At 42.9% G+C, this 19,432-nt stretch overlaps 1 protein-coding gene across 1 annotated transcript in view; it reads left to right on the top strand.

The window, feature by feature from the left end:
- The window catches only part of LOC148038190 (proteinase R-like), a 201,946-nt gene that overhangs the window by 137,178 nt on the left and 45,336 nt on the right, over window positions 1–19,432 (top strand). The window contains exon 7 of the mRNA XM_087675219.1: window positions 2,156–2,239. Coding sequence (XP_087531345.1) covers window positions 2,156–2,239 — 84 coding nt within the window. The remainder of the gene's footprint in view (window positions 1–2,155; window positions 2,240–19,432) is intronic.

Below are 19,432 nucleotides of genomic sequence, written 5' to 3'. Positions count from 1 at the left end.
TGCTTAAGCAATAGCTATAGATGTTGTCTAACTATGATGCCACATGTATTTCTAGCAGTAGGTGATGCCTTTGTCTCACTACAATGTACTCAAGGACGATTGCAGGGGGGTTTTAAGGGAGAGTTCTGTCAAGGAGTTGTGATTTTTAACTTCATGCTCTTTGGCTATCCATGTTGAATGTGAGTCATACTGGCATGCAAATCCTAGCTTTGGCAATGTTGGTGGAAGTTGTTGTAGACAAGTTCCAGTAGGTTCCTGGTGACAAATCTTGGTCAAAGAAATTGAATATGCCATTGGGAATGTTTTTTGGTGTCATGGGGATTAGAGTATTAAAACATTTAATATCTTAGACTAAGGTTTCTAGAAGTTTCAACAGTTCCAAGTTCATAGGGCTTAGGAATTTAAAATGGATGCTGGGCAGTGACAAATACCTAGGCAGGGTCAAGTACTAGCTGAAAATTCATTCCTAGAGGCTGAGTTCTACATAGGCAGGTCTGCCATTTGGCATGAAGTGGAACAGATGCCATGCCAGAGTAGAAGACTATTCTGGGTCATTTTGTGCAGTGGACAGCTGAGAGGAGATCCATTTGTTGTAGGTGACAGCAATTTTGGGCTGAAAAAGTGCAGCACGAACCCTGAGGACAGCAAGTGACCTGATTAGGGGCGTCTCGGGCAGGGTGACCTGATTTTGGGCATCTGCAGGCAACCTGCTGTTGGGCCTCTTCTTGGGCAGGCAAAAGTTGCTGCCCTCTGATTCAGCCTTTGTTTGCTGAATTTTCTGTCCTACCTAGAGATTGGTGGGCTTTCCCAGCATCCCCATGAGTTCTTTGAAGGTCTCCAAACTACCTTTAGTGATTTTCGCTGAGGACTGAGTCATCCAGTGGTGGGTGACTTGCATACGTTTGGAGCTTACTATGCACTACTTTTAAGTTTTACTGTACCATAAATATAATCTTGTTAGGACTTTGACATCTTCAGCCAGTTGTCAATAGATGTACCAAGTTACCTTACATGCTTTGAATTTTATAGATATGCCTACATTTTCTGTAAACTTTTTGTATTTTTTGAGGACAAATTTCTATGGGGATACTATACTCAACCACAGGGATTCTCCAGAAAATATTTGGGTCAAGCAGAGATTCTCTTTAGGGTTCTATAAAGATTTTCTCTTTCCCCACAAAGATATCTCCATTGGAAAGAGCTGTATCTAGGTTTTCTTCTTGCCTTTTCCCTTCTATAACAAGGGCCAACACAACATTGTAGTGTGTAATATAGTGTGTTTTTTCTATTTCCAAGTCTTAGTCATATACTCTTACTGTCTCTCTATCTCATTCCACTTTTTAACTTCACCTACTCTCATTGGCTCCATCCTCTCACTCCACCTCATCCACTCTACTTCACTCCAGCCCTTCACTCCTTTGTAGTGGACAGATTTGTTTTTGGTGCTGGAGATATTTGGGAAAATGGCAACAGGCCTGAATGTCACCTACATAGACAAACTCGTGCACCAGAGAAGTTCAGACTCGGAGGATGATGGAAGGCCAACCTGATCGGGTTATCAAGACAAAATGAACTATACACATGACAGAGAAAGTTGTTGATACTTCCACGGTGGCTGCCACCCTGATGAACATATGAGCAGACCTAATTCGGCAAGGGTTGAGACTATTCATGAAGATTGAGTTGGACAGATTCACTGCTGGAGTTGCAAACTCCCTTTTTCCTGAATATTCTCAAAATCATCAAGTAAATTCAAGTGAGGTAGAGGACAATGATGTCTTAGGTGCATTGTTGGACACATGGGAGGTATTGCTTGTCAAACTGCTGTGTATATGAGATGAAATTCATACATTAGAAGCTTGTTTTTGGATTTATTTTTTTCTCGAGTATATATAAACTCAAAAGTAAAATATCTGCATCCATTTAGTTCAAAGGATTCCATTTATTATTGATATAAACTATTTTACGAGGGATGAAGTGGAAGAAAATAAAATATATGCTTCCCATAATCAGCAAAAGTTAGCGTATTTGGTCTTTCAGTAAGTTCGTCTTCAAAAGATGAACTAAGCAACTGAACATATGTATAGCTATATCCTACTGATGATCTAATAAGGTCAATGGAGAATTTTTAAGTTTTGCATTATTTCTGATACAGGGAGAGTTGATATTAAGTGCTTACAAGGATAGTGACACTTCATTTGCTACGCTTTCGGGAACTTCCATGGCATGCCCCCACGTGGTAGGTTGATACTTTGTTCTGGATTTTTTCTTGGAATCCTAGAAACAACTTGCGTTCAAGTTTCTATGCTCATAAAATTAGTTGAAGGGTGCATGTGGTCTTTATCATGGCTAGTGAAATTACAATGTTTGTGGGTGCAAGTCACAATAGAAGGCTGTAAAATGGAGGCCCAAAAGTGTTATTGTTTTCTCACACTAAATCCCTTCCTGTTCCCTTTAATAGTAGAGGATCTCAGTTTCTTCTTGATTGAAAAGCACAAAATGCACCATAAAGATGAAACTTTGTTTGGTGAGGTTACATAAAATTCTATTTTTAGATCCCCTTGGGACAATATCCCTACACAAGTACAAAATACATTGTGAGGTCTATAAGGCAATTTCAAAATAAAAAATATACAACAAAGTAAAATTCTATTACAAGGCTCGAGTAGATAACCAATCAAGAGGTCTATAGTGCCAAACCATGTGTGGCTGACAGTGAAAGATAGTGCCACAATCCCAGCTTTTGAGAAAAGTATCAAGTTTGTGGATGTGAAGGTTGTCTATTTGGATGGGAATGAGAGTAAGGCCTCTTCTTACAAACATGGAGATCTTTTGCTTAGGAGATGAGAGTAAATCTAAAGCCTTTTATTCACAAATATAGAGATCTTTGGCTTTAAGCTTAGGCACCTTCATTGTTGGCCTAGGTCATATAGATCCTGGATTCGGACATGTAACAACCTGCTTGGGAACCTCATGAATATTTCACATAGTTTCTAAATGAGGTACCTTGGCTACCACATTGGATTGGCATCAGCACCTCAAAACCCACAAAATGCTATCATGGGATTGTCAGATGGGCGCTGCTGTTGCTAGGAGTCTCTGCCTCTAAGACTAGATCTCCCCTGCCTCTAAAGTTTCCATCACCTCTTGTGTTTGATACTTGCTGGTTGTTATTGCCATAGGATGCATTCTGCTGGCCTCCTCTGCCAGATCCATAGCCTCTACCACGGCTGTCACGGCCGCATTGATTGGAATAGAAAACTGCATCCTTGTTTTTAGAACTGCTTGACTCTGTAGCCAAGCCAAGTTTAACCTCCTCATGGATAAGCAACGCAACCAGCTCATTAAAATCAGGCATTTCAGCCCTCACAGACACAGAAGTGTCAAAAGACTTATTCTCAGGCCCCAAGCCATTCAAAGTCACAGCAACCATGTCTTCATATTCAACCTGTGAACCAACAGATGCCAACTGATCTGCAATGGTAATCACCCAGGAAATCCCATAAAATGCAAAAGTGCAAAATGAAGCAATTTGGTTAGTTGAATAGTCGTCAATTGTCCAAATATCTTTCTATTTCATTTTTGCATTTTGTGGACTTTCTTGGCTGTTTTTATTGCTTTAAGTTTGCACATGGAGGCTTGATTGTGGGGCCCTCACAGACACAGAAGTGTCAAAAGACTTATTCTCAGGCCCCAAGCCATTCAAAGTCACAGCAACCATGTCTTCATATTCAACCTGTGAACCAACAGATGCCAACTGATCTGCAATGGTAATCACCCAGGAAATCCCATAAAATGCAAAAGTGCAAAATGAAGCAATTTGGTCAGTTGAATAGTCGTCAATTGTCCAAATATCTTTCTATTTCATTTTTGCATTTTGTGGACTTTCTTGGCTATTTTTATTGCTTTAAGTTTGCACATGGAGGCTTGATTGTGGGAAAAGGCATACACCAAAAATTCCCACATGGTATGAAGACTGCTCAAAAATCTTTCTTTGGTACTATTGCATTTGTGGTATTTCTTGGCTTTTTTGGAGCATGCATTTTTTAAAGATTTGTGTTTAGATTTACAGAAAATGGTTTGTTAGTGGAGCGTAATACCACCAACTCATAGTTGTATTCATACTACGTACGGACTAGTTTGTTCCATACGGTTTGTACCGTGCCATACGGTACATATCCGTACTAATTTGTACCAAAAAACATGCTATTTTTGGCCTATGAAGACTAGGGCACAGAATATCTTCCAACTCCCAAGCCTTATGTTTATTACCATAATTTCAAGCCTCTCTCTCTCTCTCTGTCCCAACTTTCAAGATGAATATGCAATTCCAAGCACATCCCTCTCTCTCTCTCTCTCACACACACACACACACACACACACACACACACACACACACACAAAAGAATGAAGAGCCTCTTTGTCTATCCACCCTACACTTTGCTTTGTTGTATGATGTATGATGTATGATGTATTACGTATACACTCCCATTTGTCTTCTAGTAGCATGTTATGCATGTTGTGCATGAGGTTTTGCCTTGTTACCCTCATATATTCATCCTATTAACTCAAGTGACATTGCTCTTTAGCTCTAAACATGTGTTCTATTATTTGTAATCTAAAATAACCAAGTTTTTGTTTTTTATTTTGTACTACTATCATACCGTACCTTATAAAATCCTAAGGTACCAATTCGTACCGTACCATATCCTACCTTTCGTACCTGACAACCTTGCAACAACTCTTATAAGGTGATGAAGAATTTAAGAAGTCAATTGCTGAGGTTTATGAGAGAGGATGCCGACTTTAGGATGACACTCTAGACATGCCTTTGGGAGGAGAAGTCAAATGACTGAAGATTAGGACAATTGCATCTTGCTGCATAACATTGGTATAGACAATGTGTTATTTTGCCTTTACAGATTTTGGAGAAGAGCTTTAGGCCAAGGAATACTCTCTTCTTTGGTTTCTAGAACACATGAGTCTAGAAGTAGACACTTAGTTTGGGGTTTGTGAAGCTCCTATAGCTTATGCACGAGACAACCAAGCAAACTTACTAGGGTTCCACCAAGATAACCCCAAATGGAAAAATGAAAGAAATACACCATGTTTTGTGTGTGTGTGTGTGTGTGTGTGTGTGCACGTGTGTGTGTGTGTCTCACATATGATATTGAGTTTGAGTTGACACTTAAGGATGCCTCATATCCATGTTCCACTATTAGGTCTATAAACTCTTTTGTGCCAAAATAAGGCCAAGGGAAAATAGGAAAGGAATCAATGTGTGTGTGTGTTTTTTTTAGTTGAGTTCATATCAAACAAAATAATGATTATATTAATAAATCATCTTAGGACAAAGTATGTTATGGGGATGTGAAATTTTAAATTTTTTTTTTGGAACTATTAAGTTGTGCATATGTGAGGTGCTATCTTGGACAGTGGGGGATAGGTGCTAGTGCTTGCTTGGTGTGAAATCTTGGTTTTAGGAATTAAATGCACCATGAATGTTGGTGTCGTGGGGGTTAGAGACTTAAGACATTTTATGCCAAGGATGAAGGTAAATAAAAGTTTAGAACGTGAGAATTATAATGCTTTGCACTTAAGCAACTCCATCAATTATCACCATGAAAATTAGGAGAGAGAGAGAGAGAGAGAGAGAGAGAGAGAGAGAGAGAGAGAGAGAGAGAGAGGCCAATGTGGCCTATGAGACCAAAGCAATACATACAATGATGGTGTGTTTCTCATTTGGAACGAGAAAAGATGAAAAACATGCCTATAAGACTAAAAAAATGAAATAGTGTTCTATAAAAGGGAAACATGTCAATGATCTAAAAGTGAAAGTAGAAAAAGAAAAACTCTCCATCAATGAGATGTTTGTCCTCTAAGGAGGTGTATCTCTACATGGCTGAGGCGTCTCAGCATCTGTCTCCTGTGGCGCTCAATGATGGCTTTAATTTGTCTGTGGTGTGGATGTCTAGGCCTTCGTCCGGGTGGACGTGGGCGCCTAGACCGGCTAAGTGCCACTGCTCTATCCAAAGGGACACCTACAGATGATGAGGTCCAATGATGATGTACTCTTGTTGGCTGTGTGGCAGTAGTAGTGGTATCTGCCATACTCTGTCGTGTATCAGTGAAAAAGTCAGTGACTGCTCTCTGTCTATGTGAGCCGAGCTGTGGGGGCCTCCTACTCCGTAGAATTGTTGCTCTGCGCCTTTGGAGTTCCAAGAGGAAGAATCCCAAGCATCTCTGATCCTCAAACTGCATGATCCGTCTCAGGGGTCCAAAACCCTCTCGAAACAGACAGTGGTATCTACCTCGTATATCATAATATACAGTGCATCGACAGATGTAGTGTTCCTCTGTCTCTAGCTCTCTGTCGCATAGTGGGCATATGCATTCCTCTGTTTGTATACCCTCCCATCCGCCTGTCTCAATCCTCAAGTGGTGGGATGAGATGTGGATCTGACTAATAACTGTGCGTAGTCCATGAGGCAGCTGTGTGTCCATGTAATTGGGTCGGGTGATGAAACCATCCTCAGATACCTGAAGGAAGTGGGTCTAGTAGTGTGCCATCCTCGTGCCATGGGGGGAGGGGGGTCGGATCCAGGTCTTCTCCGTATCTAACTTCAGTATGTCTGCTCTGATCACATGGTTTAGCTCTGATCGGCTTAGGTCAAGTGTAGGGCAATCCATGCTATAGTCAAAGGGGGGTAGTCTGTCAAGCTGCAGCCCATGTAGACTCATCCATGTACTCATCTGAGCATACCAACAATGTCTGTCACCATCTGCTGCTAGTTGTCTAGAAGAGGCCAGGGCTAGCCGTGGGTATCTATCTTGGGGAAGCTCCCATAGTCTATGTATGAAAGTCACTGCCTGGACCAAGGCCTCAGCCACCATGGGTGATGCTCCCAACTCAGCTCTGATAATCTCATGTGGGGTCGAGCTCTTCGCTCGTATCATACGTGAGATCATCATGACCAGTGGTCTTTCCATATGCTCCCACCTGTCATAGTATTCCTTCTCTGATCCATCCTGGTCTCCCAAAGGCTGTCTCCTCATGTGAAAGAGACTCGGACCCCAAATAGCTGCCCCATATAGGAGTATGGGTGTAACCAAGGTGTCAAAAAGCCACAATTTGGTGCGCGGCTCATGAAATTGTATGTGAGCACATTGCCTCTCCAATGCATCTAAGGCTGTATATGCTTTTGCCAAACGAGCCTCTGATGTCTCTCTCCAAGAGAACTGTGGTCCCTTCAATGTGACCCCTAAATAGACATACTGCCTAACCATCTCCACTGGCTCTCCATCAAAAGTAAACTGGTGCTTAGCTCTTGTCACCCAAGCAGCTGAAGTGTTAAATACCATAACTTTAGTTTTCCCAAGGTTCACCTTAAGATCTCAATCTTTGCAAAAAGCTGATAATGCATCCAAGTGTCTATTTAGTCCCTCAGGTGAGTCAGATATAAGTACAATATCATTGGCATAAAGCAATAATGGTATCAGCACTCCAGCTAGGCTGGCTCCGGCTCCACCAGTTTTGTCCACATATTCTGAAATTTCATCTATGTACAACCCAAATAGTGTCGGTGAAAGTGGACAGCCTTGTTTCACCCCAATGGTGCTATTAACTGTATCTGAGATGCCCTCAGGTGTTCGTACTCTGCCCGTCACTGTCTCATACAAGGCATAGATACTCCACTGTATCTCTACAGGCACATCAATGTTTTGCATTCTTCTCATGAGTCTAGCACGTGGCACTATGTCAAAGGCCTTGCGAAAGTCCACAAAATAGCAGTAGATCTTTTTCTTGAATGCCTTGCCTTCTTCGATGATTGCCCTCAATGTAAAGATATGGTTTAGAGTTGTATATCCCCTCCTGAAGCCAGCCTGACCTTTTGATCTCAGGCCATGCATCTCGGCCCATTCACTCAATCCTTGTTCCACGATAGAGCCATATATTTTGGCCAGCATGTGTCCAATCATGATAGTTCGATAGTTACTAGGTAGCGCGGGGTCTCCACTCTTAAAGAGCGGCACAATAATATGGTCTAACAAACAGGTTGGAAATCCCTCACAAACTGCCCTATTAAAGATGTGAGCCAGCGTTGGTGCCAAGATATCACAAGCATGCGCGAAGTGTTCAGCTATTAAACCATCATGATCTTGGGCTTTTCCATTTTTCAATTTCCATTTGGCATTCCTCACTTTTTTTTCTGTGAAAAATCTGCAATTTGCTGGTCTTGAGGTTGAGGGGAGTGGCATAGGCTCTTGGCCAGGAACAGCATAGAGTGTGCAAGCATATCCATGCCAATCATCCGGTCTAGTAATCTGTAAGGGTGGCTGGTTCTCATGCATCTTTTTCCATGCTCTCTTGCTGTCCTGTCCCAAGAATATGGAATACATTGCCCATATTGCATTGTGAAAGCTAGAATAGCATGGTCTGCTACTAATCCAATTGGTCTGTCTGAGATTTCAAAACTTTTTATGTCAGGTAGCAAGTTGGGTGATCCAATCAAATAGTCCACTGTGCTTGACCCCTTCTTGTTATTCCAACATGTGAAGCCATTAGATCTTGGCCACTGTGGTAGCCCGTTAAGGATGGCCAAACCATGTGCACTTCCCAGTGCCAGTAGGTGTGTTCCATATTCTGTTATCTCTCTATCTTGGGCTGATCTAACTAATCCCACTTCATCTAATGCAATATCTCTGAACATCTCATCACTAGTGTCAAAGAAAGCAGATTGGTTGTTTCCTGTGCGTGCATTAAAGTCTCCTGCTAGTAGAACATCCCCAATTCTCATGTATCCCATTATGTCCTCATATAGTGGTGTATACGGGGATGCCTCTTTAGGGGCAAACTTAGAGTATGCAGGGGGAAAATAGCATATGGAAATATACATGTCGCGAGTTCTGCTTGTACGTAACCTGATCCACATGTATCTTGCCTCTACATCTCTATGTACCACTTGGACTGTATCTCGGAGCTCTTCTCTAAATAGAATTGCCACACCTCCTGATCCCCTCGTCCCTCCAGGCCGTCTAGGCTGAGGGCGATATACACTTTCCCATCTATATCCATATACATCAGGTAAACGGCTGTCTTTACATTGATGTGTCTTAGTATACATAGCAATGTCTATACCTTTGAAAGTATCCTCAAAATAACCTACATCTGTCTTAAGGGAGCCATTGCAATTCCACAGTGTGAACTTCAGGGTCTCATAGGCCGCGCACCGTCATGCCGTCCTTTTCTCTGTGATAATGACTCTTCCATCTCTGTATACAGCCCATTTACCTGCTTTCCGTGCCTCTAGAACACGTGGCATATTTTCCCTCCTGTGGGCTAACTGGGCTGGGGTGAGGTCTTCATCTAGGTAGATCTTTTCTCCTTTGAGAGCGATCCTCTTAGAGAGGAAGGTTCTCTTCTTTTCCAGGTCTCCAAACTTCAAGATGAGGACTTTTGTTTTTGTGTCAGCCTTCCCGACTCGCCAAGCCCCAATGATGGGTACATTTGTAGCTCCAATTTTGGTGGCAAGAGCTGTAGCATCTTCAATTGGGGAGCTTTTCTCGTCTAGTCTTTGGCTGATGACACCTTTATGATTTTGCGGGCGGACAGGGACAACATTCGAAAGGCATTAGATGTTTGGACGCTCTTTGGTCAGGCCTCTGGTCTTCGCATCAATGCCTTTAAATCAGCCATACTCAGTTGCACGGAGCCTGATTTACAGTCATTAGGTTGGCAGGGCCAGGTGGTTTCCCGTGGCTCCATTGTCAGGCATCTTGGATACCCATTGGGGGTGGATGTACGGCCAAAGGACCTACTGGAGTGGATTTCACAAAAACTGGCGGCGAAGTTTATGTATTGGAAGTCGCAAGCGTGGCCATTCCATGTCCGCCTCAAAGTGGCTCAGACAATTATGCTACCAATGCTAACGTATTTCTTGCCATTGCTGCCATGGACGCCTACTACTTTGAAGGCTCTCACTCATCCCATTCGTTTCATGCTATGGAAGAAGGATTCACTGCAGGTAGGTATTTCGTGGATTTCATGGTCACATACATGTACCCCTAAATGCGTGGGTGGTGGAGCTATTTTGGAAGCAGAAACTCATATGGTGGCTCTTCGTTGGTCTCTTTTTCGTGCCATGTGTGTGGATCATCACCCGTGGACCATCATAGCCCGTTATTTTCTTGAGGACAGCGGGCTACGCCATGGTAATACACGACTTCGGGCCTCCTGGTGGCATGTCCTTAATGCTGACTCTCGATTTTCCAATCCCTCTTCCTCTCTGTTACTGCACTTGGTCGGCTCTTGGAAAGTGGTGCTCCAAAAGGCTCGTTGGCATCCAGTGGGGGACCGCTTGCAGACTAACTCCTTTCAGCTGGAATTGTTGGCAGTATCGAGATTACTTTCATGGGAAGACAAACATCAGCTCAGACCGAGATTTAACCGCATGGCCTGTTTAGGTGTGACTTCAATTGCAGATGCTACCCTTGCCACTCGCAATGTCCTCGCATCGTTTCGGACTGCTAGGAGACTTTTCAGGATCCCGCGCGGATACCGTGGTTTATGGGAACAGCTTTTGTCGGAGCTTCAGGGTAGGCAACCCTTTCCTGCCCTGGCTGTGGATCGTCCTTGGCAGGACTGGGACCTTGCAGGCCGGTTGAGTTTGGAAAAGGCCTCTACTAATCAGGTGTATCATCTTCTCATTCAAGATCACCAATGGCTGGGTGTGAAAGCTAATACTGTTTGGGGACTGCGGAAATCGCAGTCATGGTGGTAGGCAACGCTGATGGAGGGCTGGCTGAATAAGGCACCTTTCAAATGCAAGGTCTTTCTTTGGCGGGTAATGATTGGTGGTCTTCCTCTTGCCTCGGCCCTTTCCAAGCGTAGAATCTCGAATGGCAATTGTTTCTTCTGTACCACTAGTGCGGAATCGGCCCGACATCGATTTCTTTCTTGCCCGCTCGCCAAGAATATCTGGTCACTCTTGTCGCAAATTTGGCGCGCAGTGGTGGGGTCCTCACTAACTCCTTTCGATTGGCTTTTTGTGCGCCCAAAGTACCCCACACCGCCACAGTTACATATGAAGATCTTATTTCACTTTTTCAGATGCTGGGGATGCTGGCACATTTGGACCGCGCGCAATGCTTTTCTCTTTGATTCGGCCTCTAATGTACCGAGACATATTGCCAGGCTTAAAGGGCTCTTGCATTGGCAGCTAGATCTCATCCGGCACTCCGACTTGCTCCCTCGGGAGGATTTGCTTCCCTGGCATATGGCAATTGCCTCTGGGTCGTTGCCATGATTGGTGTAACCCTTTTTAGTGCATCAGTACGGGGATTTCCCACACGTTGGCCTAGGGCCCTCGTGTCTCTTGTAATCATGTAATCATGTAATCTTGTACCTTTTTTTCGTAATTAATACAATTACCTTTTACGAAGAAAAAAAGAGAGAGAGAGAAGAGTCGACACCACTCGGAATGCCTTTCTTTTTGATTCGGCTTCTAATATTCCGGGACACATTGCCAGGCTTAAAGGCCTCTTGCTTTGGCAGATAGATCTCATTCGGTACTCTGACTTGCTCCCTCGGGAAGACTTACTTCCCTGGCATATGGCAATTTCCTCTACGTCTTTGCCATGACTTGTGTAACTCTGTCTTGGTTTTGTACTGACAGTTGACACACGCTGGCTCAGAGCCATTGTGTATCTTGTAATCATGTAAACTTATACCTTTTTTTCGTAATTAATACAATTACCTTTTACGAAAAAAGAGAGAAGAGTCGACACCACATTGAGAGGGGAACTGGCCCCTCCCCCTTTATAGGAATTTATTGAAACAAAACCATGAGCACCAAGTGCCTAAACCATATATAAAAGGACTGATTTGCTGCAATTTTGAAAATGAGGATTTTGAAACCCTAATTTCTGCAAACTTCAAGCTGCAAGTTGATTTTCTTCTTTAGTGGTTGGATTAGATGAAGCTAAGTAGAAAGTCTTTCTTGGATGAGAGACGGATAGGAGAGTACAAAGTATACGGCTGAAATTTCAGCATGAGAGCTTGTTCTTAAATAAAGAGAGAGACCTCCAATGTATAGGTGTGGGGCTTAGGTGCTTAAAAGTGAAAAGTAGAGGTTACAAATGACAAGTGTTTGCTGAAAATGATAAGTATAGGGAACTTGTCTCTTCAAAATGACACATGTCCTCTTCTAGATGCCACATGTCACTTTTTTGGAGAAAGAAGCTTCTAAGCCTTTTGCTCTAAAAATCTCTCAAATGGTTAAGAATTTGAGATAGCTACTGGATAAAAAATTATTCCTTGCAAAATTCCAGAGCCTTTGAAGTGAACAGAATTTCCATTTGAGCAACTTCCAAAAATAGTAACCTCCTAAATTTTAGGAATTCGCTAAATTTAGCTTCTGGAGAGCTATAGGTTCACCAGTTCATGGTTTGTTTTCGATCATGAGTATTTAGTTTCACTTTCTGAAACTACTCATTATATGGGCTTTTGATCAATGTAACTATCTGAGTGTAAAAATCTTAGTCATCTGAGCTTTTTGGTCTGTTTGACCACCGGACTAAACTTTTAATTTCTCTTGGGCATCTTGTCAATGACAACCCAAGTATAGTTGTAGGGCATTCTAGCCATTGGCCACCCTTAAATAGAAAGATGAACATTTAATCATATTTTGAAACACTTAAATAATATAAATCACCTTTCAAAGTACATGAGCATCAAATTAATTTGGAATCATTGAGCCAATATGTCTCTAACAATTGATATACGAAAGGTTTGTTATATCCCTCCACACTTTTAGGTTCAAAGGGCTTAGGATTTGAAATGTGGATGGGCAGAGGCCAATTTTGGAGCAAGACCAAACAATTTTTAATTTCCAAAAAATTAAATTATTGATGGAAATTCATTTCTAGAGGCTGAGCAGGTTTGTCACTTGGCACACAAGGAGAAACCATGCTATGCAAGGCTGGGGCAGGGAGTCCGTTGACCTGGCAGGAGGTCCAAGGAAGTGCATTCTCAGCTAGTGGATGGCAGTTCTGGAGGTTCTGGAGGCAGCTGATCATCATCTCCTTGCTTGTGACATGATCTGAGGATTCCCAAGCTATATGCAATAACATTTTGCACACCTATTGACGAAGGCAATCTGATTTTTGGGCAAAAATCAAGGTGGAAGCAGCTGTTGGCTACTCCTGGCCTGAAATTAAACATCTCTCTTTGTTCTATTGTTCTTTACTCTCTCACACACATCAGTTTGAAGGCTCACAACCCTGCAGTTTTCTGCCAGACCTGATTACAACAGTAATTAGGGTTCAACAGCTGCCTTGGACTGCATGCCAACAAATATCAACCATGCATAAAGGGGATTTGGTAGTAAACTAAAGATTTACAGCAAATATATGAGGGATTGATCATCTAGAGCAAGGGTGAGTGAGTTGCACGCAAGTGTAGAAGACCCAATTCATATCTACAAGCACTTCAAATCAAGGGGCAAATTTGGGATTTTGCTGGTGGTCATTCAAGGCAGCCATTTTTTCTAGATTTTATAGGAGAAGGGGCCTGATTAGTAGAGGAAGGAGAGACTGGAGGGGGCATTTCTTGAGTTTGTGGAAAGGACTTCCATGTTTGTAGGCATTGGAACCTATTTTCAGTTATATTACAAGGCTTTGGATTACAGTCTAAAGAAAGATTGCAAGGGGCACCAATTTTGGGGTTAGTTGGATGTTGTCTCTCTCCCTCAAAGTGTTAAAGAGTTAATTTTATTTCAAGTTATTGCATGCTATGTTTTACTGGATAATCAAGTATATCACCACCCTCTCCCTTGAGGAAGGCTGGTTTCATGGCTAAATTTCTAGGATATATCGACTCTCTTGAGTAGGTGGGCCAAGGCACTTGATGGCAAGCTAGAATGCAAGCAATTTGCTGAAATTCTTCCTGGTTTTGTTAGAAATCAATAAGCATTTCTTTATCTAGCAGTGAAAAATCATGCTTTGATGATGCATCAATGTCAAAAGTGTCTCAAGGTCATGAAGGAAATACTTCAAGGACACATGATGCTGAGAATCATCAAGAAGCAAAAGATCATGATACATAGTTCAAAGCATTGTTAATGGCAATAATGGGTATTCTATCTTGTGTCACAAAGGGCTCATGATTTACTGATTTTATGCAATCTTTGAAGAAGGATAGCAAGGGGAAGTGGAGGAAAACGTTGTCTAAAGCTTCTAGAAGAATGGGCCACCAAGGTAGAGGTGGCACAGCCTCAAAATGTACCTAATGCTATGAGTGAACAAATGCAAATGCTTGGGTAGGGGTAAGGACAACAAATGCACGACAATCTTGGAAATCCCAATGTTGGCCATCTGGGGTACTTTGGAGGTGGTTCCTTGTTTCATGTAATCGCTGGCCATGGTACTACCTTATTTGGTATGCATAGTCCAAATGCTTTTGATACATAGCAAGGGATGCATGGAATGCATGGGCAAATGTATCACAGATTGGTTGATGGAATGCAAAATTCCATGTACAGCCATATTGGTATGGTCCCCCAATGCACAAAACAAGCATGTTCGGTAGTGCATCTTCTACTTCTGGCATATTTGGTACACATGGCATTGGTCATGGTCCATCGAAGGTGATGTTTAATGTTAGTCAAGATGGGATGGCAAAAAATGCACCATTTTTGCCGCCATCTATTTATGATAATGTTGGACCCAAAGACACGAGCAAAGGAGTTTAACAAAGATAGCGAGGCTGTCAAGTTTGACACATTCAATGGTGTGTAGGATAAATCCAAAACTTTGACTTTCATTCAGTAGTTTCCTACTGAAGAGGCAATTTCACTTGGTCTTCAGAGGTGCATAAGGCTGCCACTTTTTTTAAAGGTAATCCTTTGCAGTGGTGGAATTCTCTCTTAATTCAAGGTAGAGCACCATCTAGTTGGACATAGTTGAAGGAAGTGTTTGCTTGTGCGTAGTTGACAAGTAAATTTTAAGTGGGTATAACGACTTCATGGCATAAGTTGGATGCTTCTCAATGCAAGTATAAGTAATGTTGTGGGTTGCCAAAGGAAAATACAAGATTTGTATTTTAGGACAACACTAATCTGTCAAAGTAAGCGACAAACAAGAGAGATAGTAGAGTTTGCAAGGAGAAACATAGTGTGTGCATAGCAAACACCAAGAGAGAAAACTCAAAAAACATAGAAGAACAAGATGATGAAGTGCTGAATCATGCTATGTGAAGAAAAGCTAAATTTTTTTGGCAAATAAAGTGTGGCTAATTATATTACTTCAGAAAAAACCAAAATACAAGGAAGTGCCCATGCTCGACAGAGTAGTTGGAGCTGATACATAGTCACTGATATATCAAATATACAAACCTCTTAGGGTGGTCTAGGGGGGATGGGGGCAAGAACCCATGGAGGAGGGTGTAACGCCATCTGGGGCTATCTACCCGTATCACAAAAATCAGGACCTGGCCACCCCACATGCACATGAAATGAAAAGGGAGGTCTTGCCGAGCTGGAGACTCACCTTGCATGTTACGAGGACGTGAAAATTTGATGCTTTTCTTATGTTTAATTGACATTTGATTAAAGGATTAATCAAATGTGCAATTAAAAGATGCACATGTGTTGCACATGTGAGGTGCAAGCTACTTTTTCACAGTTGAAGGCCGAAGGACCCTGTGAAAAAGATGGGTGTCAAAGGCAAAAGTTGTAACAAGTTACACTTGTTAGATTCTAGGTGAATTTTGGTATTAGTTTGTCCCTAGAACCATTAATTGGCCATTAAGTGTCAACGGTGACACTAGGGATTAGGTATTAATTAATGGATTAATGCTTGTCCAAGGGTCAATTAATGCATGGGACCACTTTGGGTTGCAAATGGCCTAGCCAATTGATTTTTGGATGGGTAAGGTCAATTTTCTGGGCAGGATTTAGGGCTGAATTAATTTTCAGAATTAATGAATTCTGAAAATTAATTAAATGGCTGGAAATTGCTGAAAATGGATTAAGAAAGCTGCCACTTGGCAAAACTTTCCCATGCAAGTGGGGGAAAGGCTAAATAGGGCTGAAGGGAGAGGGAAATCTCATTTTTTCATTTTGGAGCTTTTGGGAAGAGGTGTTGGACTGTTGTTGCCAACTTTTGGGGCCATTTCCCAGCCATTGGAGACCATTTTGGTGATGGAGATTACATATTCTTAACCTTGGGAAGCTGGCAATTGCTGCTGATGCACTTTCTCCAGAAGATTACAGTCTCTGATGCTCCTATTGTTGTTGATGCATCCGTTTGGGGCTGGTACAGCAGGGCAGCAACAGATTTTGATCAGTTCTTCGCGAAAAATCTCAGAATTTTCTCTCTACAGCATTCTCTCATGTCCTTCAGCCTATGCTCAGCCATTGTCAGCAATTCTTAGCCATTCGGAGGAGATCTCAGCCATTTTTGGTGGGCTGATCTGTAATTTCTGCAGTAAACCCTAATTTACAGCAGAAATTAGGGTTTAGCGGCCACCTTGGGATCCGTGCCAGAGATTGAAGGCTCAAGGGACTGAAATCAACAGCTGATAATTGAAGATTTACAAGGGATTTCAGGAGCCAGCCCATCCCGAATTGATTTGGGGCAGTATTTGGCCAACGAAGGATCAAATTGGAGAAGAAGTACTGGGTGAATCAAAGGGCAAATGACCCAAAAGGCTTGCTGGTCATTTATGACAGAAAAAGCAATTGGTTAGCAGGAGGATATTGAAGAATCTCAAGTTGTACTCCTTCCAATTGAATGAAAGCTAAAGAAATACCGCAAGGGGCTCCAATTTTGGGGCCAACAGGGTGTCTACTATCCAAGAATGTTATGGTAAAGTGTGTATTTCCTAATATGTGCATTTATTTGTTGTTGTAATGAACTCTTAAATCAGGTTATCACCACCCATTTCAAGAAGGAAGGCTGGTTTCACTGCACTTGATCCCATTGGCCGCCGCGGAGGGAGTGGATGATGGAGGTCTAGAGCTTTGCTAACATGGCCTGTGCTGAAAGTCTCTCCCCACCAAAAACCTCTTGACACCGCGCCTTCTAGATATGCCATCCAGTGAGATTCGCTATGATCTCCTATACCTCAGAGCGGTTTGCTGTGGGCTCCAGTACCTAACGGATGAGTAGAGCCTCCAAACTGACCACTGTGCACGACCCTGCCTCAATAATCAATATCGTGTCCTACATCCCAGCCTCATATAGAAGGTGATGGCCCTGGCTAAGTGCTTGTTAGCAGAAAGCTCCCCATGAGATATATCCAAGGTTGGGTGCTATACGGTGGAACATGTAACCAGCCTTCCTTCTTGGAATGGGTGGTGATGACTTGATTTAAGAGTTAATTATAGCAATAAATAAATGCACATAAAATGAAATACACACTTTACCATAACATTCTTGGACAGTAGACACCCTATTGGCCTCAAAACTGGCGCCCCTTGCGGTATTTCTTTAGCTTCATTCAATTGGAAGGAGTACATTTTGAGATTCTTCAATCTCCTCCTGCTAATCAACTATTCTTGCTGTCATAAATGACCAGCAAGCCTTTTGGGTTATTTACCCCTTGATTCACCCAAGACTTCTTCTCCAATTTGACCCTTGGCTGGCCAAATGCTGCCCCAAATCAATTCGGGATGGGCTGGCTCTTGGAATCCCTTGATAATCTTCAATTATCACCTGCTGATTTCAGTCCCTTGAGACTTCAATCTCTGGCACAGATCCCAAGGTGGCTGCTAAACCCTAATTTCTGCTGTAAAGCATCAGAAGCAATCACCAGCTTCCCAAGGTCAAGAATATGCAATCTCCATCACCAAAATGGTCTCCAATGGCTGGGAAATGGCCCCAAAAGCTGATAGCAACAGTCCAACATCTCTGTCCAACAGCTCCAAAATGAAAAAACGAGATTTTCCTCTCCCTTCAGCCCTATTTAGCCTTTCCCCTACTTGCATGGGAAAGTTTTGCCAAGTGGCAGCTTTCTTAATCCATTTTCAGTAATTTCTAGACATTTAATTAATTTTCAGAATTAATTAATTCTGAAAATTAATTCAGCCCTAAATCCATGCCCAGAAAATTGACCTTGCCTATCCAAAAATTAATTGGCTAGGCCATTTGCAAGCCAAAGTGGTCCTATGCATTAATTGATCCTTGCACAAGCATTAATCCATTAATTAATGCCTAGTCTCTAGTGTCACCACTGACACTTAATGGCCAATTAATGGTCCTAGGGGCAAATTGACACCAAAATTCACCTAGAATCTAACGAGTGTAACTTGTTACAACTTTTGCCTTTGACACCCATCTTTTTCACAGGGTCCTTCGGCCTTCAACTGTGAAAAAGTAGCTTGCACCTCACATGTGCAACACATGTGCATTTTTTAATTGCACATTTGATTAATCCTTTAATCAAATGTCAATTAAACATAAGCAAAGCATCAAATTTTCATTTCCTCGTGACACTGGGCCCTCGATGGGGAGTGTCTAACGACCTGACTAACCAAAGATCACTGTTTCTTTCAACTCTAGCTCTGTGGCACGGACGGTTAAGAGTTGTTCCTCAGAGAGGATGATGCGCAAGGTGTTTGACTGGAGGACTCGCAAAATGTGCTGGGGTCAGAGACCAGAGGTTTCCATTGCGCGTCCCTGCGGAGAACCTACCTAGCGCGTTGCTTTGCTATCGGTGTGGGGGAAAGTTGTTGCAAAGGAAGGGAGCAACTTGGCGGGGCGCAGGGGGCAGGGGGGGCAAGAACGGATGGTGGGTTTGTATGGCTGGACCGTGTGCTGTAGGGTGGAGGCAACAGGGGCAGCGCAGGGGGCTCTTCAAAGCCTCCTTCAATATCTTAGCTTTGCAATCAGCATAGCCATGGCATCTTGGTCCCACCTTTGGTAGGGTAGGCGCTCCACTGATCTGCAGGCGGGGGGAAAGCAGATCTAGTACAGCTGCAGACATGGGTGCGGGGGGGGGGGGGAGGCGCGGGCAGTTGTCAAGCAGGTGGAAGTGCAGGCAGGGGGGTTGACAAGGCGGTGGCAGATGGCAAGGTCAGGGGCAACGGCTAGGGCAAGGTAACAGGCCATAGGCAAAAGGCCGGGGGGGGGGGGGGGGGGGCTTCTGGCGTTGGCAATGGAGAGGGTAGAGGTGGGTGATTGTGACTCAGGGGATGGTGGGCCAGGTCATGAATAGAGGCCCAACCTATGGATATTAGGATGTATAGGGGATTCGTGCCTATCTCATGTAGGGGCAGCTCTTGAGCAGGATTTCCATGTCAGACCTTTCCCAAGTTTTATGAACTCGAGGGTAGTGCCACAAATGGGAGGTCATAGATAGCATCATTGCTTGGTAGATTTGAATCACCAGATGTAGCCATGCTAAAAATCTGTTGGACATATCCACTGCAGA

The sequence above is a fragment of the Lygodium microphyllum genome, chromosome 3 (genome assembly GCF_053477565.2).
Source record: "Lygodium microphyllum isolate KBCC chromosome 3, Lygodium_microphyllum_v1.1.10, whole genome shotgun sequence".
NCBI lineage: Eukaryota > Viridiplantae > Streptophyta > Polypodiopsida > Schizaeales > Lygodiaceae > Lygodium > Lygodium microphyllum.
The sequence above is the reverse complement of the archived record's forward strand: the minus strand, read 5'-3'. Positions and strand labels throughout refer to the sequence as shown.